This window comes from Mercenaria mercenaria, chromosome 19, assembly GCF_021730395.1.
Source record: "Mercenaria mercenaria strain notata chromosome 19, MADL_Memer_1, whole genome shotgun sequence".
Lineage (NCBI taxonomy): Eukaryota > Metazoa > Mollusca > Bivalvia > Venerida > Veneridae > Mercenaria > Mercenaria mercenaria.
In genome coordinates this window covers 5,771,130-5,798,259 of record NC_069379.1, presented here as the reverse complement: position 1 = coordinate 5,798,259, position 27,130 = coordinate 5,771,130, and the positions used below count along the sequence as shown (strand labels likewise).

Below are 27,130 nucleotides of genomic sequence, written 5' to 3'. Positions count from 1 at the left end.
GTAATGTTGCATCTTCGTGATATAATTCCTTCGCATCTGAACTCCAAACAATGATTTATTCAGCGACAAATCACTGAATGAGATATATTATTTCTTAAATAATTTTCGCAATTACATCTTCAGTACAGTGTAAAATATGTCATTATTTTCAACTTAATGTCACTGCTGGTCCAAAACTTTTCTGTCAGTGTTTGCCACCACCAATGTAGATTGCCACAGTTTTTCACTAACCACCACAAAGCCATCATTTGCTTCACTGCTATGACCTGTTGAAATAATGAATCACTAGATATTAAACCATTAAAGCAGTTTCTTCATTAGTATTGTCCATAGTTCATAGTTTCAAAATAAAATTAATATCTTACATGGTATTCAAAGTTAGTGCATCTTTATGATACAGGCAACACTGCAAATTTAAGCAAGTAATAACATTACTTGTTGCATTTTCACGAAGCGTTATTTCTCAATTTGATTTCAAATGTTGGTAGAATAAGGTTCCAATGAAGGCAGACAGATATTTTCAGTGTTTTGGGTTAGTGATTAATAGGTTGGACTTACGCATTGCTCTTATTGTATAAATAGTAACAAGTTTGATTTCTACCAGTTACCTGCACTGACATCCCAAGTTGTGTTGACTGCCAAGTGATTACTTAATTTGGTACTTTTTAATCATTATATATAATAATATTGGTCTGGACTTGATACAAGGGGAATAATTATAAAACCTGCAATGGGTACTGTTGGAAATCGGTTGATACATTCAGTCATGTTTGGTGAAAATTTTCAATTGACCTAGAACTATGGTAGTGTGTGTACTGGTATATTACTATAGTAATATATAATGTCAGTATACTTACATGTCTTTGAACTGTTGGATGGAGCCTTTGAACACAATACATTGGGTCACTAAACATGTCTCCATTCATTCATGTGTGCTGATACTTTATATACACATATGATGCTATACCTGAAAAATAGATTTAATTTAACACTTAGATGTCCATAATTTTTTCATAGTTTATTATTGGGTATAATGATCTAAAATTGAAACTGTACATTGTGATGAATAATGAGGCCAAAAAATGTCTCTGATGCATTCATTAGTTTACAGTACTGTTTAATATACTTTTTTTTGCTTCATAGTAGTTGGAGAAGTTATTTATATATTATGTAATTTAGCATGTAACAATATGTAAAAGCTGTTATACAAGTATAAATAACTGCTCATTAACAAATTTTGCATAAGATTATGTAAAACAATTTTTAAATTTTGCCACACATTTAAAATTACAAATTATGAATAATATATGCATTATTCACTGCACCTTGTAATAAAAAAAAAAGGTTACTTGAAAGTAAATAAAATATGCCTTTGCAAATTTTGTAATAAAAATGATGTGTATAATTATGTATTAGCCTTTTATTCAATGTCATGGAAAGTTTGATATATTTTCCATAAGTTAAAAGTATGATAGGCTCAAATATTCTCCCTGAACATTGCAAATATAATATATGTCAATATTCAGTAAGACTCCTAAAAGGAAAACCTAAATCTTTACATTTAACCTTGAACATAGAAATTTTATTTACTTGTACATTCCAGTTTATTTTGTTGAAATGGGTAAATATTAGACAAAGACTATCATAAGTAGGTGGACTAGACTAGACTAGCCGCAAGACTGATAATAAAGAACTTGTCACAAAATTGAAAAAAATGTGATTTTTAAAAATTTATGTTATTGTGACAAATGCCAGTCTAATTTACAGATTTTAATATTATCATATGATATTGGACCTTAGATAATTATAGACTGGCTCTAATCACAATTCTAAAAATAAAAATTCTAAAAAGTTATAATAGTCTTGGACTAGACATGCAATTCCCATTATTAAAGATGCTACTTTTTTTGTTGAAAATTTGAAAATCATATTAATATTGAAAAGAATTAGACTAAATGATAAATGTAGTTAAAGATATCAGGATTAACAAAAGAAGAAGTTACAATAAAAGTACCTATAAATAACAAAAAGCTGCTTAATATGAGTATTTTTGCTAAATTTTCGATATAATGTTCTGCTGTTTCAGTAAAGGGTATTGATCTATAATAATAACTAAATTATCCATAAACATTTCTTCCTGTTAAAAAATAATTTTTATAAAATAACAGGTTAAAAACATTGATTTAAATAAAATTTTCCCTGAATATACTGTGTAATATTGTAGTCAGCAGACTGGTAGCATGCATTGTTTACGACTAGTGCCACCTGTGGAGATAACTCTACTGGCCTTATTTTTTTTGCTCCATTTGATATTTTCATTTAAAAGAATATCCAGTTTTTCTTCTTATAAATTAAAAGCATGATAAATTAGAAATTGCAGCTGCATAATAGTTGCAGTGGAACAAAATGACATGAAGTAAAAATCATTTGTTGCATTACTCAGTGAAAACTAAACCACCTGCTTCCTGTTAGAATCCATTGTTCTAGTTTTGACATTGTTAAAGGTAATCTAGATTACTGTTGTAGTGTTTGAAAATAAATAAATTTTATGAACTTACCTGGTGCATTCTGTTAATTACTGTTAACTTCCAAGGTGAAATAAGCTGCACATAGTAAAATATTTAGGGAAACACTCTCCCAAATATTTACTCTATTCTGCTCTCTGTCAAAGAACTTCCTGTGTAGATTTGAAATTTTGATATTCTTGGGAATTGTGCCATTTACAGTCAGCTAATGAAGGTAATGATACCTTTATGATTTTAAAATATTTTTGTACTATAGGAAGATTTTATTCCATTCAATCACATACTCATAAATTTTGAAGATTACTCTGATATAAAACAGAAAAAAAACTATGGATTACTTTTTGTGGTACATGTACAGCCCCCAGAAGTAGTTCCTTGACTTTATTTTCATTGGCTGATCTCTTGTTATGAGTTTCTAAATATAAAGCATGTGCCGGATCTTATCAGTCTGCATGAGATAATCTCCTGTAGTGAGACAAGCAATATACATACACTGTAGTAGATTAATAGACCTAAATGATTTATCACTTATCTAGGAATCCCTTTGCCAGGTAACTTTTAATGAATTGGAGAAAAGAATTGTACTATTTCATGCAATTACTGTTGCTGCTGTAAATGTTTTCTAGGAGAAAAAAAGCATAATATTTCAGTAAATTTTAATATAAGTTTAAAATTTCAAGGATGTGATTTTTCCTTTTTCAGCTGATTTCCTCTTTCTGGACAGAAAAATTTGAAAAAATAAATTGTCAGATTATATATAACTAACCCCATCCTCTAAAAATGGCAACTTTGCTACTGAGTAAAAGTGAAGAGAATATCACCTGTATATCATATATTATTCCATATGATTTATATACTTACATGTACACTTGTACAGTTTTCTCTGTATGATCAGTTCAGACATTCTCAACATAAAATGTATAAAAAAGTGTTAAAGATATTTTTTGTCTTATTTATATTGTGCATGCTACAGACAAATTAATAGTTTTGGTATTTAGTGTGACATGCCTTTATATAGACATATATAGAAAAAATAAATGTTTACCTGATATTTAGATTCTTTGTTTCATGTCATTTAATTTGAATACCAATATGTTAAAATAAAAATAAATCATCATCAAATAATGATTTTTATAGATTTTTTTTTCATGTTTCTCAACTTAGAATTTTTTACTGCTTCCCACCTTACAACTGGCATGAAATTTTCTAAGTCCAGCTTTAACAGAAAAAGCTTGCGCAAACTTGCAACTAAAAAAGCTTGCGCAAGCTTGCAAAGCTATCACAAGCTTGCAGAATTCTGTATGTTAATACACGCAAGCTTGCGTAAGGTTTCTGCAAGCTTGCAATAGTCATGATCAGCCTTTACCAACCTGCACTGAAAAAGAAACATTTTAAATTTATTCCTCAGTTATTTTGATTAAAAAATAACTAAGTTCTTTCCATGGTGGTCTGTAAAATTTCAAAGTTTTTTCCATATTTTTCCAGCCTTAAAAATTACTAAGTTCCACTTTCCATGTTGCCATGGAATCATTTCCAGAGGTTTCCAGCCTTTTACCTCTGTTGTCCAGCCTCTTTCCATCATAGTCCAGCCTATGCTGGAAAAGGCTGGAAATAAAATTCCACATTACATGGAAATAATACCACATTTCATGTAACAGAATATGGAAAAGTCATCATTTACCAGGGATTTCCATGGATTACCATGTAATACCAGGTATTTCCAGCATCATTTCCAGGGTGAACCTGGAAAATGTACAGCCGGGCTTGAATATCTTTCATAAACCATGTTAAGGTGGAATGCGCCTAAATTTAAGTTATTGGATTCCGTTTCGACATTTTGTTTAATACAAAATTCAGCATATTCCTCAAAGAATGCGTATTTTACTTTTTAGCTCACCTGAGCACTTTGTGCTCAAGGTGAGCTTTTGTGATCGCCCTGTGTCCGTTGTCCGTCGTCGTCATAAATTTGACTGTTAACACACTAGAGGTCACAATTTTGGCCCAATCTTAATGAAACTTGGTCAGAATGTTACCCTCAATAAAATCTTGGACGAATTCGATATTGGGTCATCCGGTGTAAAAAACTAGGTCACCAGGTCTATCAAAGGAAAAGCTTGTTAACACTCTAGAGGTCACAATTTTGGCCCAATCTTCATGAAACTTGGTCAGAATGTTACCCTTAATAACATCTTGGAGGAGTTCGATATTGGGTCATCTAGGGTCAAAAACTAGGTCTCAAGGTCGAATCAAAGGAAAAGCTTGTTAACACTGTAGAGGCCACATTTTTGACTGTATCTTCATGAAATTTGGTTAGAGTGTTAATCTTGATGATCTCAAGATCCAGTTTGAATCTGGGTCATGTAGGGTCAAAAACTAGGTCACCAGGTCAAATCAAAGGAAAAGCTAGTTATAACCCTAGAGGCCACATTTATGACCATATCTTAATGAAACTTGGTCAGAATGTTAATCTTGATGATATATAGGTCAAGTTCAAATCTGGGTCAGATGAGGTCAGAAACCAGGTCACTAGGTCAAATCAAAGGAAAAGCTTGTTAACTCTCTAGAGGCCAAATTTATGACTGTATCTTCATGAAACTTAGTCAGAATGTTAATCTTGATGATCTTTAGGTCAAGTTCGAATCTGGGTCTTATGGGGTCAAAAACTAGGTCACCAGGTCAAATCAAAGGAAAAGCTAGTTAACACTCGAGGTCACAATTTTGGCCCAATCTTAATGAAACTCCTCAATAAAATCTTGGACGAGTTCGATGTTGGGTCATCTGGGATCAAAAACGAGGTCACCAGGTCAAATCAAAGGAAAAGCTTGTTAACACTGTAAAGGCCACATTTATGATTGTATCTTCATGAAACTTGGTCAGAATTTTAATCTTGATGATCTCAAGGTCCAGTTTGAATCTGGGTCATGTAGGGTCAAAAACTAGGTCACCAGGTCAAATCAAAGAAAAAGCTAGTTCCTAGGTCGATACAGGGCCTTCATGGCCCTCTTGTTTAATATTTCTGTAACTTTTTTCTCTGCATCTTATTAAAATTTTATGTTACTTAAAAATATATATATATATTCTAGAAAATAAGTAGAAAAAAGAATGATTTCTGTCATCATACGAGAACGAAATATTACATTTTTTATCTGCGCAAGATGTGGGTCCTGGGCTATTGGAAAATCCGGACATTACTCTGATAACTTTAACTTTGTTTTAAGATTCCAGACTTAAATAGTAGTTTTTGCAAAGCAGAATATAATGTTACATCTGTAACCTGCGCGGGATGTCAGTCCAGCGCTAATAGCCAATTTCATACTATATAATTATGTGAAGTCGAAAAGGCACTACTAAATGTAAAATACACAGGTCAAGCAATCACTGCATTTTCGGTTTTCTGCGCAAGCGGATTTGTAATCCCTCTACATTTAATTAAACAATAAACCTTTCTATTTTAGGTAAGTATAAATCCATGCCACACAAAAAATAATAGTATAATATTTTGTTATAGTTTAACGATATGGGGGTGGGAGGAATATCGTGTGAATTAATAAATATTGAAGGGAAATACCTAAAATATCAGCGTAATTTTGCTTTTAGCGCAGGCCAGGTAATCCTTGGAAATAACCAGCGTAATTGGATAAATAAATATGAGATTCATGTTAGTTAAAGTTTGGTGAGGATTTTTAAATTCATTTATTGGCATTGCTTGCAAAATAAAGGCATATTGCAATTACAAAATATAATATCATATTCTATTCCCTTTTCACTAAAGGAAGTCGGTCCTGTGCTTAGATAGCAAATCCTGTTGTAACGAAGACCATATTTCTATCATCCTATCGATATTATTCTTTCGCAGTTTGATATTAGGGTAGGCCAGACAAGCAGCAATATTAACCAATGTAATAAATGATTTAACAAGTAAATAATTATGAGATTTATGTATTTTTATGCCCCCGAAGGGAGGCATATAGTTTTTGAACCGTCTGTTGGTCTGTCCGCAATTTTCGTGTCTGGTCCATATCTTTGTCATCCATGGATGGATTTTCAAATAACTTGGCATGAATGTGTACCACAGTAAGACGACGTGTCGCACGCAAAACCCAGGTCCGTAGCTCAAAGGTCAAGGTCACACTTGGACGTTAAAGGTCATTTTTCATGATAGCGCATTCGTGTCTGGTCCATATCTTTGTCATCCATGGATGGATTTTCAAATAACTTTGCATGAATGTGTACCACAGTAAGACGACATGTCGCGTGCAAGACCCAGGTCTGTAGCTCAAAGGTCAAGGTCACACTTAGACGTTAAAGGTCATTTTTCATGATAGTGCCTTCGTTTCCGGTCCATATCTTTGTCATCCATAGATGGATTTTCAAATAACTTGGCATGAATGTGTACCACAGTAAGACGACGTGTCGCGCGCAAGACCCAGGTCCGTAGCTCAGAGGTCAAGGTCACACTTAGACGTTAAAGGTCATATTTCATGATAGCGCATTGATGAGCGTGTCCGGTCCATATCTTTGTCATTCATGCATGGATTTTAAAATTATTGGGCATGAATGTGTACCACAGTAAGATGACGTGTCGCGCGCAAGACCCAGGTCCGTAGGTCAAAGGTCCTAAACTCTAACATCGGCCATAACTATTCATTCAAAGTGCCATCGGGGGCATGTGTCATCCTATGGAGACAGCTCTTGTTTCTACTTATATTTTCTAGAATACATATATTTTTTTAAGTTACATAAATAGTATCAGAGTAATTTCCAGATTTTCTTTTAGCGCAGGACACACAACACACATCTTGCTCAGCTACAAAATGTAAAATTTGAAGTTCACGTTTTGACGAAAATTACTCTTTATTCTATCAATTTTGTACTATAAAACATTAAACAATAGTATCAGTAAGAATTTTAAGAATCTTCTTCTAATTCTATTGCTTTTTATGCCCCCGAAGGGAGGCATATAATTTTTGAACCGTCTGTCGGTCTGTCCGCAATTTTCGTGTCCGGTCAATATCTTTGTCATCCATGGACGGATTTTCAAATAACTTGGCTTGAATGTGTACCACAGTAAGATGACGTGTCGCGCGCAAGACCCAGGTCTGTAGCTCAACGGTCAAGGTCACACTTAGACGTTAAAGGTCATTTTTCATGATAGTGCATTGATGAGCGTGTCCGGTCCATATCTTTGTCATTCATGTATGCATTTTAAAATTATTGGGCATGAATGTGTACCACAGTAAGAGGATGTGTCGCATGCAAGACCCAGGTCCGTAGCTCAACGGTCAAGGTCACACTAGTGCATTGATGGGCTTGTCCAGTCCATATCTTTGTCATTCATGCATGGATTTTAAAATAACTACGCATGAATGTGTGGCACAGTAAGAGGACGTGTCACGCGCAAGACCCAGGTCCGTAGGTCAAAGGTCCTAAACTCTAACATCGGCCATAACTATTCATTCAAAGTGCCATCGGGGGCATGTGTCATCCTATGGAGACAGCTCTTGTTATTTCATTTTTTAGCTCACCTGTCACATAGTGACAAGGTGAGCTTTTGTGATCACGCAGCGTCCGTCGTCCGTGCGTCTGTAAACTTTTGCTTGTGACCACTCTAGAGGTCACATTTTTTGTGGGATCTTTATGGAAGTTGGTCAGAATGTTTATCTTGATGATATCTAGGTCAAGTTCGAAACTGGGTCACGTGCCTTCAAAAACTAGGTCAGTAGGTCAAATAATAGAAAAACCTTGTGACCTCTCTAAAGGCCATATTTTTCATGGGATCTGTATGAAAGTTGGTCTGAATGTTCATCTTGATGATATCTAGGTCAAGTTCGAAATTGGGTCACGTGCCATCAAAAACTAGGTCAGTAGGTCTAAAAATAGAAAAACCTTGTGACCTCTCTAGAGGCCATACTTGTGAATGGATCTCCATAAAATTTAGTCAGAATGTTCATCTTGATGATATCTAGGTCAAGTTCGAAAGTGGGTCAACTGCAATCAAAAACTAGGTCAGTAGGTCTTGAAATAGAAAAACCTTGTGACCTCTCTAGAGGCCATACACTTGAATGGATCTTCATGAAAATTGGTCAGAATGTTCACCTTGATGATATCTAGGTCGAGTTTGAAACTGGGTCACGTGCCTTAAAAAACTAGGTCAGTAGGTCAAATAATAAAAAAAACTATGTGACCTCTCTAGAGGCCATACTTTTCATGGGATCTGTTTGAAATTTGGTCTGAATGTTCATCTTGATGATATCTAGGTGAAGTTTGAAAACGGATCAGCTGCGGTCAAAAACTAGGTCAGTAGGTCTAAAATTATTAAAATCTTTTGACCTTTCTAGAGGCCATATTTTTCAATGGATCTTCATGAAAATTGATCTGAATGTTCACCTTGATGATATCTAGGTCAATTTCGAAACTGGGTCATGTGCGGTCAAAAACTAGGCCAGTAGGTATAAAAATAGAAAAACCTTGTGACCTCTCTAGAGGCCATATTTTTCATGAGATCTTCATGAAAATTAGTGAGAATGTTCACCTTGATGATATCTAGGTAAAGTTCAAAACAGGGTCACGTACCTTCGAAAACTAGGTCAATAGGTCAAATAATAGAAAAACCTTGTGACCTCTCTAGAGACCATATTATTCAATGAATCTTCATGAAAATTGGTCAGAATTTTTATCTTGATAATATCTAGGTCAAGTTCCAATAATAGAAAAAACGACGTCATACTCAAAACTGGGTCATGTGGGAAGAGGTGAGCGATTCAGGACCATCATGGTCCTCTTGTTATCTTAGCCATGTCAAGAGATATGCTCACGTTGGTAAAAAGAATATTATTGTGATATTTTAAGATAATTCAATTTAATAAAAGCGATATTTTGTTAAGTGTGCTCAGGTGAAGTAAAAATTATAAAAATAGGTTAAAACATACCAGAGGACGACATGTGCAAGCCGGGGGAAATCACACCTTCACGCATGTTTAAGTTTACATGTTTTATCAGATCGGAGATATTGAAACTGGGTGACAGACTGTTGTGAATTTACAGATGTAGAAACAATTTTATGTCACATAATTTAAGTACCAAGATATTCAGCATTTGACATTTATATTAATTAATCAATTGACCAACTGCTTGATTTACCAAACACGAAATGCAAATTACTGATATTTAAAGTTACATTTGTTATATGCGCTGCGCATTTGGTAAATCGCTCAGATTGTCTATTTGGGCTCAACAGTATCACTAATCTCGCGGTATTGCAGTTACATTGCGAAGCCTTTGCACAGTTTCTTGCTTTGGAGTTCTGACTTTCTTTTTACTTGCTAACGAAGATTTTGCAAGCTTTGAAACAGCAAAAAATTGTTCCAAATTCAACAAAAAAAACTGAACTCATGATGCAGTAAAAATATTTGATGCCAGATAATATTGTGAATGAAAGAAAACATATATGCTGTGCTATATTATAGATACGTTACTCTCCTGACAATAAGATGCATTTAAACATTTGATCAAAATTTCCTTATTAATGTCCTTATTTTTTTTGTCATCCTTAAAAGAAAAATGTCTTTTCTAAAAAGATTTTGGTCAGGGTGAAACATTTTTTGAAAAAATAGCAGTTTTTGACAGTGCTTTTTTTTTTCCCGTTTAGCTCTTAGGGAGTTGGATTTTGGTTGTGGGGTTGTGAGTTTAAGCCGGCGGCGTTGTTCCCCCATGAAGATTGATCAGACATTATGTCGTTATCTTTAATCCACCTCTGTCCATGTGGGGAATTGGCATAGGTTTGTCCCTGTATAGAATCAGACTTTGGTTGGGTTTAACTGCCCACTTTTCTTTTACTTAAATGTGTTGAAAAGAAAATGGCTTTAAAACCCCAAAACAATTAAAGCAAAAAAACTTTTTTTGAAGTTTGTAACATTTTGAAATTTTGGGTTTAATTTTTTAAGAATCCTCCATTTGCATTGCCCCTTTGTCTCAAATTTCACCTTCTATCAAATTTTTTTGAGCCAAATTTTTAAAAAATAGTATTTGTAACCCCCCGCCATGGCGGGGGATTATAAAAATGGTCTGCGTCCGTCCTTACCGTCCTTTAAAAAAATCGTGCCCGGTTTTTCTCCAAAACCCCCTTAAAGGGATTTTCAAAAAATTTGGGTCAATGATCCCCTCATCAAGCGATGTGAGAACCCAGATCAGCCTTTGTGGGTTAAAGGTCAAGGTCACAACCGGGGTCAAGTTTTGACCTCCATTTTGTGTCCGCTCTAATCTCCAAAACCCCCTTTTAAAGGGAAATTTTTATAAAACTTGGGTCAATGATCACCTCTCAAGACGTGTGAGAACTCATGAGCCAGTCATCCCGCTCAAGGTAAAGGTCAAAACCAGGTAAAAGGGTTTGACCCCTTTTTTTTGTGCCCGCTCTATATCCTTAAACCCCTTAAGGAATTTATAAAATTTGGGGGTCAAATGACACCTCATCAAGACGATGTCAACCCTGATCAGTATGTGGCTCAAGGTCAAGGTCACAACTTGGGGTAAAAGGGTTTGACCTTTCCATTTTGTGTCCGCTCTTATCTCTTAAACCCTTTGAAGGATTTTTCATCAATTTGGGTAAAACGATCCCCTCATAAAGGGGATGTGCGAATTATGACCCCTTTCGGTCAAGTAAAGGGTCAAAACTAAGGTCAAGGGTTTGAGCCTTCCATTTCGTGTCCGTTTAATATCTCCAAACCCCCTTGAAGGATTTTAAAAACTTGGGTCAAATGATTACCTCTCAGAACAGTGCAAAAATTATGAGTCAACCATCCCAGCTAAAGGTCAAGTTCACAGCAAGGGCGAAGGTTTGAGCTTCCCATTTGGGTATCCACTCTGTAGGCTCCAAAAAACCCCTTGAATGTTTTCATCAAACTTGGGTCAACTGATCACCTCATCAAGAACTCATGTTCACCAGTCAACTCAAGGTCAAGGTCACAACTGAAGGTCAAAGGTTCAGCTCGTTTCCCTAAACCCCCTTTAAAGGTTTTTTCTGAAATTTGGGGTCAAATAAATCACCTATCAGACGTTGTGCAAAATTTATGAGTCAGCCCAGTCAGTTAAAGGTCAATGTCAAGCTAAAATCAAAGGTTTCCCCTTTTTTCTATCCATAGCAGTGGCGGGGGATTTAGCTTTTTTCAGACTGCCTTGTAGTAAAACAAATTAAAATTATTTTTAATTTGGAACAACCCCAATGAAATTGGTCTTTTAATCCCCCGAAGGTGGGCATATTAAAACACGTCTTGGTGCGCCGTTGACCTTGGCCGGGCTGTAATTTTCCATCCAAAAAGGGGTTTTTAAAAAGAATTGGCATAAATGTTCACCATAATGAAAACACAGCACAAGCCCCATTCCTACTTCAGTGTCAAGGATTTTTGAAATTAGTCACATAAATTTTCCTTAAAATAAATTGGGGTGTCTCTAAAGACCCAGCCTCCTACCCAAGGTAAAAGGTCCATTTAAAGTCAAAGGTGTTTCTTGTCGGGTCCATAACTCTGCCATTTTTACCAATCCCAATATGAAGCTCTTGTTCTAAATTGGGTTTTTACTTAATGAAATTTTTTTAAGGTATATGATTTAACACATGTAACAACACTTTTTTTTCTCAAAAAACTTTTAAAGTTTGTTTTTTTTTTGGTTCAAAAGTAAAAATAAAATGTCTTTTTATTCAAGAACATTGTTTTACTAAAAAAAAAAAAACCGGGATCAAAAAATTTAAATGAAAAACAATGTTTCAAAGGATTTAAATCTATAACACATTTGAATTTTGCCCCCCCTTTTAACACTTTGCTCATTTTTTTTGATTTACCCAATTTGTATGTCCCTTTGTAAAAAAAAAAAGTTCATATGCGAACGGGCAAAACTTGATCTATTAGCCATTTCGACATACTTACCTACACATAGTGGTTTTTTTGAAAACCCCATATCAATAAAAAAAAGAGGTTTTAGCACTGATATAAATGGTTTTTTTTATTTGTCATTTTCACCCAAAAATCTCGTACTGCAAATTTTTTTTTTCATGGTAGCCTTCAGGGATTGGTCCCCGGGCCCCCGTACATTTTCTTGTCCCCCCAAAGAAACCGATTTTAAAGTTAGTGATGCTGGATCGAGAGCAGGTATTTTTAAAACCCCACCAGCAAATTTCTAAAAGGGGACGGGTCCAATTAAATTTGGGCTTTACCATTTATTTTTCGGGGGGTGTCACTGAAAATTTACTGTAAAAAAAGCAAACAGTGAAACCAGATCAGACTCACGGATGGCAGGTGATTTTGGTCTGCACGGGGGAAAAAAGGGAATCCTTGCAGCCCACTAAGGGTTAAATCCCCTATTTACTCAATACGTAGGTAAAGTGAACACAATACCTCAACCTTAGTTTGAGTTAAATTAATGCATATTTACTGGTTTAACCCTGCGGGTCCTGTAATCCCATAGTCCCCTGGGTGTAAACCATTTGGACTAAAGGTTTGCCCCGCTCAGTTTTTCTTCCACTGAAAAAAAATTTCCCCAAATGAGTCAGTGTAACTGTTCGTAAAACACCAGTGCATAGCTCAAAAAAATTCCCGGGTCACAAAATGAAAACGGGCATATTTTTGTTGGTTAAAAACTTGTTTTCATCAGAAATTTTGTTTTTTATTTGGCACTTTTTTCCCCTAAAAACAATAACGTGCCTCATAGAAGCCCCACCCCCCAAGTCAAGTCAAAGTCACATTCGGGTCAGTGATTTTACAAAAAGGGTAATTTTTCTTTTTGGGATTGAATTTTGGTTAACTTATAAAACCCTTAAAGGGTTTTCTTTTGAACACTGGATTTTTTTAAAGCTATTGAACAAAATACTATTTTCTACTGGGTATAAGGCGTTATACATTAATACTATTATCTCGGGTAAACTGTTAGTACAGTGAATAATTATCATGGGGTTAAGGCTGTTGGTACAATAAATACTATTACTTTACCGGATTCGTGGGTTACAAACAAAAAACCGTACTGCTGATTTTGGGCCTAAGGCCCATAATTACTATTCACTGAATTCTAAGGCGTAGGCATTTTTCACTGAATTCAAAGGCTGTAGGTCAGTTTTCTACTTAATTCTAAGGCTGTGGGTACATGAAAAACTGTCCCCAAGGGGTTTGTAGGGTTGATACAACAAAAACACGTCTTTTCGGGCCTTTTAGTTCTAAACATGAATATATGTGAAATCATTAATATGAGGGGGGACTAATTTTATGATTTGCGTCCCCAAACCACAAATTTAATCCCGAAACAAGTACATGTAAAATTCCCATCATTTTTGTTCAAAAGCTGAAACCAGAATTGGGCCCCCGTAAAATCCCTTTTTTGACCAAAAACGAAATTTCATCCCCACAAAATTTAGTGGTTTTACAGTAGTCTGTGGTTTAAAGGCTTGGGTGCAGTAAAACGTATTTTACATCATTCTCAGCGCTGATACGGGGAACACAAATTTTTTCTGCCAAAAGGCAGATATTTTCAGAAGGAGGTAAATTTTCAAATCACAGTTCTTTTTCCCAAAAAACTTATGATAAAAATTTCTCTTCCTTTTTATTTGATGATCATGTTGAGTCTTGTCTCAGAAATTTCTGAAAATCTTAGTATTCAATACTTTTTTTTCAGTTGCTTGGCCACCTCTTTTGGGTTGTGGGAAGGTTGCTAGGAACGGGGTCTTCCTGATGTTAAGCGATATAAACAGGGGGCCCAAAGGGAGCAATCTTTTTATCATTTACCATATGTGAGGGGAGGCGAAAAAATATGTGGCCCCCGGTTAACAAAAGGTCAAGGAAAAATTCATCTGAACTGCCCTTTCGGCATAATTTAGACTTACTATTTGATATGCAGTGATAAAATTACACAGATAACTTTTATGAAGGCTTTTTTCACTGTACCTTAATGAATTCTTTTTCCATTAGCAACTATAGTTCTTACATCAAGTAATAATTTGTAGGTTTAGATTATGAAAATGCTATTCCTGTTTACAAACCCTTCCCCCGCTAATATTATATTATCGAATTTGTCCTTTTTAAATTTTGGGGTTTAAAAAATTTTTTAAAGGGGATGTTTTCCTAAAAGTTTTCTCCCTTAATGGGAACAGGCTGATTTTGCAATCAATTTAAAGGGGTGTGCAGGCTTCATATCACATGGTCGCAAAGGCAGAATCAATTTTTTAACATGATAAGGGCAATATCCCTTGAATTCTGAAGTATTTTCATGGAGGCAAACAACACTAAAAAAACACATCTTTTTTTAAAATTTTTTATTTTTCTTTAATTTTAAAACTTTTGAAAAAAAGATCTAATATATTTTTACTCTTAAGAGCACAATTTTCCCCAAAATCTCCCCTGAGAAAAGACCTTTTTGTAAATTGCTATGCTTTCAGAGCAGATAAAACTGTTTTTAAACAAAAGGCAATGTTTTCTCCTGTTTACAGTCTGCTTAAGATAGTTTTGCCTAGAAATATAGAAAAGCTTTTTACCTTGTTAATAGTGTGGTAAAAAATTAATTGATGTAAAAATAGACTTTTTTGGAAATTCTATCAAATTAGGAATTTTTTGAAATTTCTATCAAAAATGGGAAATTTTTTGGGGAATTTCTATGAATTAGGAATTTTGTAATTATATCAATTTGGAAATTTTACCTTTTTGGTAATTCTATCAAAAAGGAATTTATTGACGTTTTCAAAATCGGGTTTTTAAATTGGTACATGAAATTCTATCTATTTAAGAATTCATTTGTAATTCTGTCATTCTGAATTACGATTTATCATGATTAAAAAAGTTCATATTTAACTTCGGGAAATTTTTGATTTTGTGATTTTTATCTAAAGGAATTTCTCTTTAATGCTTTCTTTAAAAATTTTTATAGTGCATGATAAGCTTTTTTGTGTTGGTAACTTTTAAAATAGATATTAATCCCTGGGTTTTATACTGTATTTCTTATACCCCGTCTCTGAAAGAGCGGGGATTTTGTACACCCATGGCGGGGGCGCCAAAGCATGTCTGTCCTCTGAGTCAAATTATATAGTTTTCATCCAATATTCAGCAAACTTTGTTTGCGGCTTAATATCTCAGCCAAGTTCAATAAACAGCCAAATTGCCCTGAGAACTCTTGGTTTATGCCTTAAATTTACCGTAAAAAGCGAATTTAGCCTTGTCTGCTCTTAATCAAACGTTTTACTTCTCATATGGCCCTGAATTACTTAAAATCGCGAATTTACCCCTTTAATTGTCGCAATTCAGTTAAAAGTTTTACCCCATTTCACCAAACTTGCTGGAATGTTTGTAGGCATAATATCTCGGCCAAGTTCAATAACCAGTCAATTGCCTCAGGCATTTTTGTAATATCGCCCTTTAATTACTCGAAAAACTGCGAATTCAGTCTTGTCAGCAATTCATTCAAACAGTTTTCATCCCATCTTCACCAAACTTGCTGACGTTTGTGTGCATAGTAACTCAGCCAAGTGCGATAATCACCCAAGTCTTGTATTTGCCCTTGAATTAGGCCATGTGGGAAAAGGGGCTATTTTCGGCGTATGGCAAAAGGGTTTAAAATTGTTTTTTAAAACTCTAGTCTACTTGAAACTTTAAGTTTATACTTGTGTTAAATCTGGAGACCAGTTTTAAGGTTTATAGAACCAATTCCAAGCTTAAGGTTATTAAACGGAAGCTGCGGGCAAAAAGGTTATTAAAATGTCTCCCCCACTTGTTTTGCCATGTCCCCCCTACTTCCGTCCTATTTCTTAAAATCAAAAAACGGAAAACCCATTTGACCTAGAACCTTTAAACTTCTAGGGTGGGAGAGCTTTGGGGTAACGTCCCATTAAATTTTTGTTACCCTCAAAAGGGCGAGGTACAGGGCCCTGGACATCATAAAAGTTTCTATCCCCTTTACCCAGAGTGTTTAAGCTTTGTAGAAAGTAGGACAAACAAGTAATACCCTATTGTTTTTGGGGTCACCTATCCAAGTAAAGGTCACAGAGCTAAAACCCGGGCCCCACTTCATTTTCCCACAATAATGGAAACCATTTGATCTAGAAATTTTAAAAATTAAGGTAATATGGGTGGATAGACCCCCCCTATATTTTTAGGTCATTTCCCTTAAAGGTCAATGTCAGAGTGACCTGAACATGGAAAACCGTTTCCGATCAGTACGTTGAAAACCACTGGGCCCAGAATGTTGCAACTTCATAGGATGACTGGCATGCAGGCAAAGACCCCTCCGATTTGGGGTGTCCTCCGTCAAAGGTAAGGAAAAGGGGGCTTGAAATGGCAAAAACTTTAGAACTATACTTGACCCAGAATATTCAAACTTCTTACGATGATTGACCGTGCAGAGTCAATGACCCCTATTGATTTTAGGGTCCTGCACAAAGGTCAAGGTCGAGGGTCCTCAACATGGAAACCTTTTCCATTAATAACTTTAGATCCCCCACCCAAAAAATTCAAAAATTTATAAGATTTGGCCAGCAGAGTAAAAGACCCCCTTTTTTTTTGGGTCACTTTATCATGGGCAAGTTCCCCGGCCCGTGACTGAAGTGGGAAAAACCCTTTCTGATCAATAATTCCTGACCCACTTTTTTCCAAAAGTTTAAATTCTAGGATGATTGGGGCAGCGAGATGCCCCCATGATTTTGGGGCACTCGACTGGTCAAGGTCCCCCGAGCCATAACTGGGCAATTTTTTCAGCCATTTTATCAAAACCTTTAAACTTCGTAAGTGATAGGGCCCATAGTCTTTTCGTTTGCAACAAAAACTGAGTAGATGATCTTATTTTTGGGGGGGGGTGGGGGGGCCCTCCATCATAGGTCAAGGTCAAGGGGGCTGAACATGTAAAAAACCCTTCCGATCAAAGAGACCATTTGACACAGAATGTGAAAAATTTGTGGTGATTAAAGCTCAATGATCCCACTGCATTTCATCACTAAGCTCTCAGTGTCTCTGGGTTTTTACTCCCTTCGGGCCAGTTTACTTCCTGCCCTTTATACTATCTTTCAGGAGACGGGGGGTTTTTCTTTAAAAAGCTCTTCTAGTTTTGAAATTTGGGAAATCTGTCTCTAATCACCAACAAAAAAGGAAAAAACTTGATTTGGGACCCTCCCCGAAAGCTCCGGGCAATCTAAAATTTCCTTTAAAAGGGGGCCCTGGTCAACTCCTGCTTTTGTAAAAACGGGAAAAGCCGAAATCGGGAAAGGGGGCGCATTTTTTTCCGATTTACAAAGTGGTATAGTGTTGCGCTAGATTTTCTGGTTCCGATAAGTAAGGAATAATACGGAACCCGGGTTTGCCCTTTTTGTAAAAGAAAAAGCTAAAACCCAAAATGCTTTTGGGGGCTTTTGTTAGACGAAAATGTTTTTAAAACCCCTCGTTTCTTTAAAAAAGCTAGAACACTTTGGAGAGGGGTCGATGTGAAATTTTCTTCTTATGCACCTTCATGTATGTTTTGGGATTGAATTTTTTGTCACTAATTACATTCGAAAACTTTTTTCGCAGAATGAAAAATCGAATGGTCTATTTGTCCAACGTTGAACGCCGCGTTACAAATCGAACAGGGGTAAGGGTTTTTCTCCGGTGTGAATACGCAAAACTTTTGCAGATCATGTTTCTGTAAAAAGCTTTATTACCCACCCCACATTGAATTTTCTTCAGCAACCTTTTTAGTGCTTTAAAAATTTATTTGATTGAAGGGGATTTCCGCAAACTTTTCATTCGACCTTTGGCTTTGTTGGCGGCTGACTCGCATTTGTTGGCGTTTTAAAACATGATTTGCCGAAAAAATCACAACAAGGAGTCTGAAATTTTTATCAAAAACCCTAGAAGTCTTCTTTACAAAAATACCCCCCCATATATAAAAAAAACCCCGTGTTTATTTTTATATTAGGGGATTTTTTTTAAGATAGACTTCTATGGCTTTTTGACAGAATTTCGACTCTTGGGTCACAAATATACGTTCGTTTTAGGTTTACATTGTGCAAGTTCTTGTGTCTTTTTACAGACTTTTGTGTTTTGAACTGCTCGTCACATACACTGCACGAACATATTCTCTCACTATTGAAATGAGTTTTTATGTGAAGTTTCACATCCATGTTCGCAATGAATGATTTCCCACACAGGTCGAAAGTATAGTCCTTCGTCGGTGCATGCCTGGCTGTATGTGAGCTAAGCGCTTCTTTACACGAAAATCTTTTGTTACATACGTCACAAATTACACTTTTAATTCGAATGTGCACGTTTAGATGCCGTTTGAGCTTACTCGCAGACAATAACGCTTTTTGGCAGATGTCACAAACATGATTTCTTTCTCCAGAATGTATTTTCAAATGTTTTTTCAAATATTCTTTTTTGAAATCTTGCATTGCATATTTTACAAAAGTATTTCTTTTCACCTTCATGTAATTTCAAGTGTAAATTGAGGTCAGTTTTATCACTAAAAGTATCTGTGCAAAATTTGCAGTCATGTGAAGCGCCCGTGTGTTTAATCCTATGTACTTTCAGAATCGACTTGTGGCGAAAGATCGCTCGCAAATCAATTTTAAGGGGCCTTGATTTCCCGTCAGAGTGGATGAAATTACATAAAAATGCAGATTTTATTGAAAGGATTTCTGACACACACCGCAACTAAACCGATCTTCTGGCTTTGACATGCATTTACATGGGTATCTAGAAAATTGTTTTATTGAAATCGTTCATGTATTGCTTGTAGATGAGTGTGTCCATTCTCATTTGTTCCTTATTGTTAACGCTTTTATCGTTTAAAAAAAATTCATAGACGTTCCCGTTTTTGTTTTGATTCGCTCCCCGGAAGATACTTCCGGGAGTACCCAGACGATACTTCCCCATCCAGCAGACGATCTTCCCGGCTGACAGCAAAGATATTTCCCGGGAGTACAACAGACGATATTTCCGCAGTACAAGCAGACGATACTTCCGGCAGTACCAGCAGACGATACTTCCAACATACCTGCAGACGAACTTTGCCAGTAACACAACATACTTTAAACATCCCCGCAAAGAGTTCTCAATCAATGCCCCATATTTTCCAATCTTTATTCTACAACGATCTTCCCGGGAGTACCAGCAGGCGATACTTCCCCATCCAACAGACATATTCCGGCATACCAGCAGACGATACTTTCGGCAGTGCAGCAACGAACTTCCGCATACAAACAGACGAATAAAACGGCGTGACAGAACGACATTCCCGCAATACAACAACGATCTTTCCCGAAGTACCAACAGCGACATTCCGGGTTTCCCCAACGTACTTCCAGCAGTACAGCAGACGATACTTCAAGCAGTCACAGCAGAAGAAGTTCTCAATCAATGCGCCTCATACTACCAATTTTGATATGATGTTAATCGAGAATGGCTATCTTCCCGAGTTCTTTCATAGGTCTGTAAAAAACAAAAGCAGAACCTGAATGCGAAATGCAGTCACACCTACATGACTGTTTACACCAATTAGCAAATGACTACTCAGTGTTACATGTGAAGTTGTACCAAACGTTATTCCAAGTTGCTGATAATATATGGTATTATGGCGTAATAAGGAACGGCAGTTTTATTTTTTTTTTGCTTGTTTTATTATAACGTTTTTAAAAAATTTAAGTAATCACAATTACGCATATTTTTGTAAAAACATGCAAAAAATAAGTAGATTCTGAAAAATTTACCGTCCCCGCGGGGGCATTTTTAGTGTATGTTTCAATTATCCAAAAAAGGCTAGTTATCAGTTCTAGTATAGAGGTTAGCGGAAAATGGACTCCGCTTAGTATAGAATGAAAAAACCGTTACGCTAAAAAGTGGCAGGGGGCCCGTTTCGCATTTGGCCCGGGACTTTTTAAATAAAATAAAAAAATTTTACTTTACAGGGTTTTTCAACGGTTTTTTATGTTTTAAGAACTAAGGTTCCTGCGTACGAGTGATTACTGTTAAAATAAAAATTGCCTGTATCGATTTTCCAGTCCATGTAGCGGCCGGGGCTAAAACTTTACCCGAGGGACGGAGGAGACGAATTGGGAAAAGGCCTCCATCCCTCCCCTTCAGCTCAAATTTGCGGAAAAAGTAAACGGTCACGAGAACTTTTCTTCCCACCATTATTTTCGTTGGCCCCATCTTTACAAAAATGCATGGTTTTTGGTCAGTCATTTGCGATAATACTACGGGCGCGCAAAGGGTGATTTTTTTGGCCCTTTTTGTCTAAAAAATTTTGTGTCCTTAAAAATCGTTTTACTCGTTTTTTCACAGAAGAAAAGAATTGCATGTGAAAAAATCAATAAGAAGGGTATTCTAGCAACTTCGCTCAACAATTGCCTTGAGTTTTTCGAAATTGGTTTTTTATGATTTTTTTTTGCCGGGACAGCGCAGAGTTTTTGGAGTTTTCAAATTTTTGTCCCCTTTCCCCCCCAAAAAATAAAACTATGGTAGAGACACCAATTGTTTTCCAATATACTTCCATTATAACGTTATGGCGTGCACGGCCTTCCATAAATCGAAACATGTATATCCAATCATACTTTTTTCAAGAACTATCTTAGTTCCACTAAAATAATGGACAAAAAACTTATGAATAGTGATACTTTATTTTAGTAATTTCCGTGTGAATGAGATAACCCCCTGTTTATATCGTTTTTTATGATGGGGGGAAAATTTATTTGATGAAACTTTTTTTAAAACACAAAAATTAGCAAAATTTTTTAAAATATATAAAAGAAATACTGAAAAGAAATAAAAAATGTCCCTTTTTCCCAAAAAAATCACTTCTTGGGTTTTTTTCCTTTTTTCCGGTTACACAACCCCAATAAAATAAGTCATGCACTTGTTTTGAATCGATGGGCTCTGACCGAAAATGGAACTTTGTTATTGGCGTCACTGAAAACGTCATTACTCACTTTTGTTATGGACGTTTTTGGGACATACCAACTAAACGGTGCTACAAAGAACATATTTCTATTTTTTTTTATTTTTTCTTTTATTGTAAAATACGGTATGCCTGCAAGAAATATATCTGTCAGAATAAAAAGCTTATATTACACGATATGCAAGTGCCGATGGGGTTTTTCGACATGGGTAAAAAACCCCGGGAAAAGCCAGCCGGGGTGCAAGAATAAAAAATACATCATTTTTTAAGAAGCCTCGTTACGCCCGTCGCAGGTGCTCCGGGGCGGATATTTCTATCCGTTTTAACACGTGACAGTATTATTAAACCTCCGTGCCTCCCAGTAGTTTAGGGACTGACTTTGAATAATTGTACCCCTGTTGTGGATCGAAACCCCAATGGGATAGTTTTTTTTTTCAAACAAAGCCCTGGGTTTCGAAAGTTTGCTGTTCTACCTAGGTGTCCCCTCTTGCCTGAAATAATGATTACAGTGACAAACTGGTCTTTTTCCGCCATCAAAAGCTAGAATATCGCAATGTGACCTATATTTGTGGTTTTTTTTACGTTAAACCCAACATTTTTTTCCTGAAGACCAGCGTGACCATGAAAAACATAGAATAATACAGTAACTGTTTATTTGTTTTATATATTTATTGTGAAAACTTTCAAAAACTTTACACAAAATCGGGGGTGAATAGCTCAAAAAAGTAAAGAAGTTTTAATGACATAAAAAATGTAATATTTTACGTATAAAATCCGAAAATTAGACAAAATGTTATGGTACATAAAGGGAAAATACGCACATACGTTTAGACCTTTGGTCTTTTTTACGAACATAATCGGCTATTTCCGTACGAAAATGTATCTTCGTTTGGCAATTTTTGGCATTCTTTGGACGTAAAGTTGGCCAACTCGTGACTTTCCCTAAAAAAGCGGAAAATGCCCAAGCGATTTTTGAAAAATACGAAATTTTTCCCATTTTCATTACAGGACCACGGCTTAAAGTATTGTTTTTTTTAAAAATGCATTCTATACATTTTTGATAGAAGAGAACGCTCAAACTTTTAAACTTTTAAAAAAAGTAATTTTTTGTCGAAAGCTTGAAAGTTTACAAAGGCAGAACGCAAGCGCGTGAATAACACTGAGACAAAATCTAATAAAATAAAAGGTACCTTTCTGGTTCTGATTATTAAGAAAATAATACGGGAAACCCTTGGTCCTGGTTGTACAAAAGAAACACTTTGACTGTAAAAAAACCTGGCGGGGTTGATAAATTACAGCCCTGTTCAGTAACGGGTTCAAGTGATTTGAATGAAAGTACCTTAATATAATATTTTTAACCATGGAATCCTAACCCAATTAGCTTTAGATTAAGTCCTTCCAGACATGCGCAGAAGACCGCTCGGGAAGTAGTAGCAACAAACTAAAAATACCGAAACCCGTTGGTTTTCTTTAAAATGTAAACTCTTCGGAGACTGACCGTTATGAAGCTTTGTTTGTTTTTGCGCTTTCAATTTATCTTCGTAATTTTAAAATTTTTGTCCTGATTTTTATTCAAACACTTTTCCCTCAGAATGAACAGAGCGTTTGTGTCTATGCATATTTGCGTAACAGTTGAACGCCGCATTGCAAATCGAACAGGAGTAAGGCTTTTCACCGGTGTGAATACGCATGTGCCGTTGCAGATCACTGTTATTCGGAAAAGCTTTATTGCACACGTCACACAAGAATTTTTTGTCCGAATGCCTTTTCATGTGGTACTTTAGATTACCGATTGACTGAAACACCTTTCCGCAAACTTTGCATTCGACCTCTGCTTTCACGGTATGGCGGTTGACATGCGCATTCAGTTGCGCATTAGTAAAACATGATTTACCGCACAAATCACAAATATACGTTCGTTTCCGGTTTACATTGTGCACTTTTTTGTGCTGTTCTAAATACTTTTGTGTTTTGAATTGCTTGTCACATACACTGCACGAATACATGAGCTCAATATTGTAATGATTGTTTATGTGACTTTTCAAATCCTCGATTGCAATGAATGATTTCCCACACAGATCGCAAATGTAATCTTTCGTTAATGCATGTCTGACTTTATGTATGCTAAGCGCATTTTTACACGAAAATCTTTTGTTACATATGTCACAAATTACACCTTTACTTTGAATATGCACGTTCATATGCCGTTTGAGCTCGTACGCAGAAATGAACGCTTTCTGGCAGATATCGCAGACATATCTTTTTTCTCCAGAATGTATTTTCAAATGAACTCTTAAACCATCTCTTTGCTTAAATCTTGCATTGCATATTTTACAAAAGTATTTCTTTTCACCTTCATGTAATTTCATGTGTAAATCGAGGTCATTTTTATCACCGAAAGTATCTGTGCATAATTTGCAACCGTGTGAAATAACTCCCGTGTGTTTAATTCTATGTTCTTTCAGTCTCCACATGCAGACGAAAGATAAATCGCAAAATTCGCATTTGTAGGGCCTAGATTTCCTGTCAAGGTGAGTCGGAATGTGACGTAAAAGTGCAGATTCAAACTGAAATGATTTCTGACACACATCGCAACTAAACCGATGTTCTGGCATTTGAATCGGTTCGTGTGAAAATAACATTTTTCCAGCAGGGTTAAGTTCTTGTTGCATTTATATTAGTATCTGGACAATTTTTACAAGTTTTTATTCAAATCTTTCATTGATTTGCTTGTTGATGCTCATTTCTCCTCCTATTGTTAACAGTTCCACTGCACGTGATTTCGCAGACGATCCTCCTTGCTGTAGTTCGATCAGTCTCCTTGTGAAGGTATTTCCGGAAGTGATTTGTCAGCAGACGAAGTTGTTAAAGAAAGGACATCATAGTACAGTGCAAGTTATTCCTTAGTTCTTTACAAGAAGCTGAGCGTGCAAAAAAGACCCACTGTCGCACCTACAGGACTGTTTACACCTAATAGCTACTGTCGCACCTACAGAACTGTTTACAACAATATAGCTACTGTCGCACCTCCAGGACTGTTTCACCGAATAGCTTCTGTCGCACTAACAGGAGTGTTTACACAAAATAGCTACTGTCGCACCTCCAGGACTGCTAACTCCAAATAGCTTCTGTTGCACCTCCAGTACTGTTTACTCCAAATAGCTACTGTCGCACCGCCAGGACTGCTAACACCAAATAGCTACTGTCGCACCTCCAGGACTGTTTACACCAAATAGCTACTGTCGCTCCTCTAGGACTGTTGTCACCAAATTGTTTCTGTCGCACCTCCAGGACTGTTTACACAAAATAGCTTCTGTCGCACTAACAGGAGTGTTTACACAAAATATCTACTGTCGCGCCCCAGGACTGTTTACACCAAATAGCTACTGTCGCACCTCCAGGACTGTTTACACCAACTAGGAAGTGACTACACGATGTTACGTGTGAAGTGGTCCAAAATGTAGTTCCAACTGTTATAATGGGGAATCTAAAAACATAGAATAAGAACTTCATTAAATTCTTTGACTGGTTTATTTTACCCTTTAACTTTAAGCTGTCAGCGAGTGTTGTGTTTATAAATATACACTAGTACATGTATACATTTTATTAATTACATTTACATATGTGATATAAATACATTTTGTACATGTCTCTATCCAAAATGACAGAAAACATTTTAAAAATGTTCAAAACGAATAGGCCAGTTCAGACAGATTCTACGATTTTGTCAACAACGGTAACTTATATAATATGTAAATTCATGTGTACTCCGAAGTTAAACATACCGTACTTATATACTATATGTCTTATTATAAGTAATGCAACACTAAGATTTTAAGTTATACTCAAAGTGTCAGATACACATTTGCTCCAAACAATTATATACGATGTATAAGATAATGCCTTTGATGTCACTTGACGTGTTAAAAATTTTCTCCTCCTATATTTCAATAGGTGTAAATTGACCGATATTGGCTAATCTATACTCGATAAGCTATTTTCAAGGGAGACAATTTCGTCAATAAGCCAGCAAATTGACTTAGATTTCTGGGCACTGGAAGATAAATTACCACTTGTTTAATATCAATAGTACACATTTACGCCGGCGGGAGCTGCGTGTTTTAGGTATGAAATACGCGATTTAAAATTTGGTTAGTATATTTTCCCGTTCATGACCATGGTTCTTATAGAATACCTAGGGGTAGTGTATAACATGTACCATCCCCAACTTTGAGCGTAAAATATACGAGAACCGCAACTCTTGTCGGTATTGATTTTTTGCCTTGCGCGCCGTTGTAGTTGTTTCCCTTTACACTAAAATATCGATAAACAGGTATCTCCCGATTAGTCAAACCGCTGCTGTAGACCTAGACTTCACGCGCGTCAACCGACAAGAAATTAGTAAGATAAGAGAAGAAGGAAGCGGGTAACTGTATATATGGCTTTTTGAAAAGTGCATCTTCAGTCTTGGTAAGATACAGTTATTGGAGTGTGCAAATTAAAGCAGAATATAACACATCTTTAAGGTACTGTAATTAATTGTATTTTAATCGAAAAAATGTGGACTTTGCTAGATAACGACCTTGTACCTTGAATTTAATAATTATATGTTTAAACAGCAAGCAAAATGTACAAAATATTCTGCCGTAATGCACAATGAGTTTCTAATGAAACTGCATGGATTTTACAATAAAAATACTTGTTCAGAATGACCGAATCATTATGCGTATGTAAGGTGTATTTTCGGTCATGTAATATGCTCATAATGCTGGGTTATAAGTTTCGTTTAATGTATGGACCGAAAATATGAAAGTCAAAAATGCCACCTTTTAATCGTAAAGGATATACATAAAACATCACACAAAACAACTCTTTTTATAAATCCCCTTTTTAAAGCCTTTTCTGTGAAACGAAATGTTATAAAATGTTCTCAAGGTTTTGTTGTTGTTGTTGTTTTTATTTATCACCCTGCAAATTTCAATTTTCACATTGCTGCATATTGACTATAAGTGTTTTACGGGTGATGTTTTATGGGCCTTTGCGAATACACAGGATGGAGACGAGATAGACACCCCAGGCTATGCTAATTACCCAAAAATACGTCTGTAATAAAAATCAAGTGTTGCAAGAGACTGTAATGTACATTTGTTAAAAAAAAATTTTTTTTATAGTAGTCTTTAACACGTATTATCTTACATTTTACAATTAATCTAAAATATCTGTTTGCTCATGATTAAAATTATTGTATTATTTTCTTTTTCACATTTATAAAACTTCAATGTTTCACAATATTCGCAGTAAGACCATAAAACACTTGTCAAGCGTGTGGGTAGAGAAGTGTCTCCCACGCTAATCCAATATAAAACCTCTGTCTTATCTGCTGCTTATCAGCGATTATGTAATAGTCGCTAATTGATGGGCACTTTTGCACAACAGGGGTCCCTATTAGACCATGAAGATTTGTGGAGTAGGAATTAATTTTCCTTTAATGAATTAGAATAATAATAATATAATTATAACAATAAAACACAGATATAGTGTAAACTAAGAATTGTGTTTGTAATATATCATGATAATGAAAAAGGTCATGTACCGGTGAAAGTGATTATTGTATTTAATAAATATATACTTGTGTGTGTGGTTTTTCTTTTTTTATTATTTAATAATAAGTTGCATAAAGTGCGCCCTTTTTCATCCTCTACTTTAATTATAACACT

The 27,130-nt window shown here is 35.7% G+C and overlaps 1 protein-coding gene across 1 annotated transcript; it reads right to left on the bottom strand.

Moving 5' to 3' along the window:
* Positions 1-22,981: 22,981 nt before the first annotated feature.
* LOC123543118 (zinc finger protein 93-like) lies at positions 22,982-24,345 on the bottom strand. The gene has a single exon (XM_045329183.2). The coding sequence runs from the start codon at positions 24,083-24,085 to the stop codon at positions 22,982-22,984; it is 1,104 nt and encodes a 367-aa protein (XP_045185118.2). The 5' UTR covers positions 24,086-24,345.
* Positions 24,346-27,130: the final 2,785 nt, after the last annotated feature.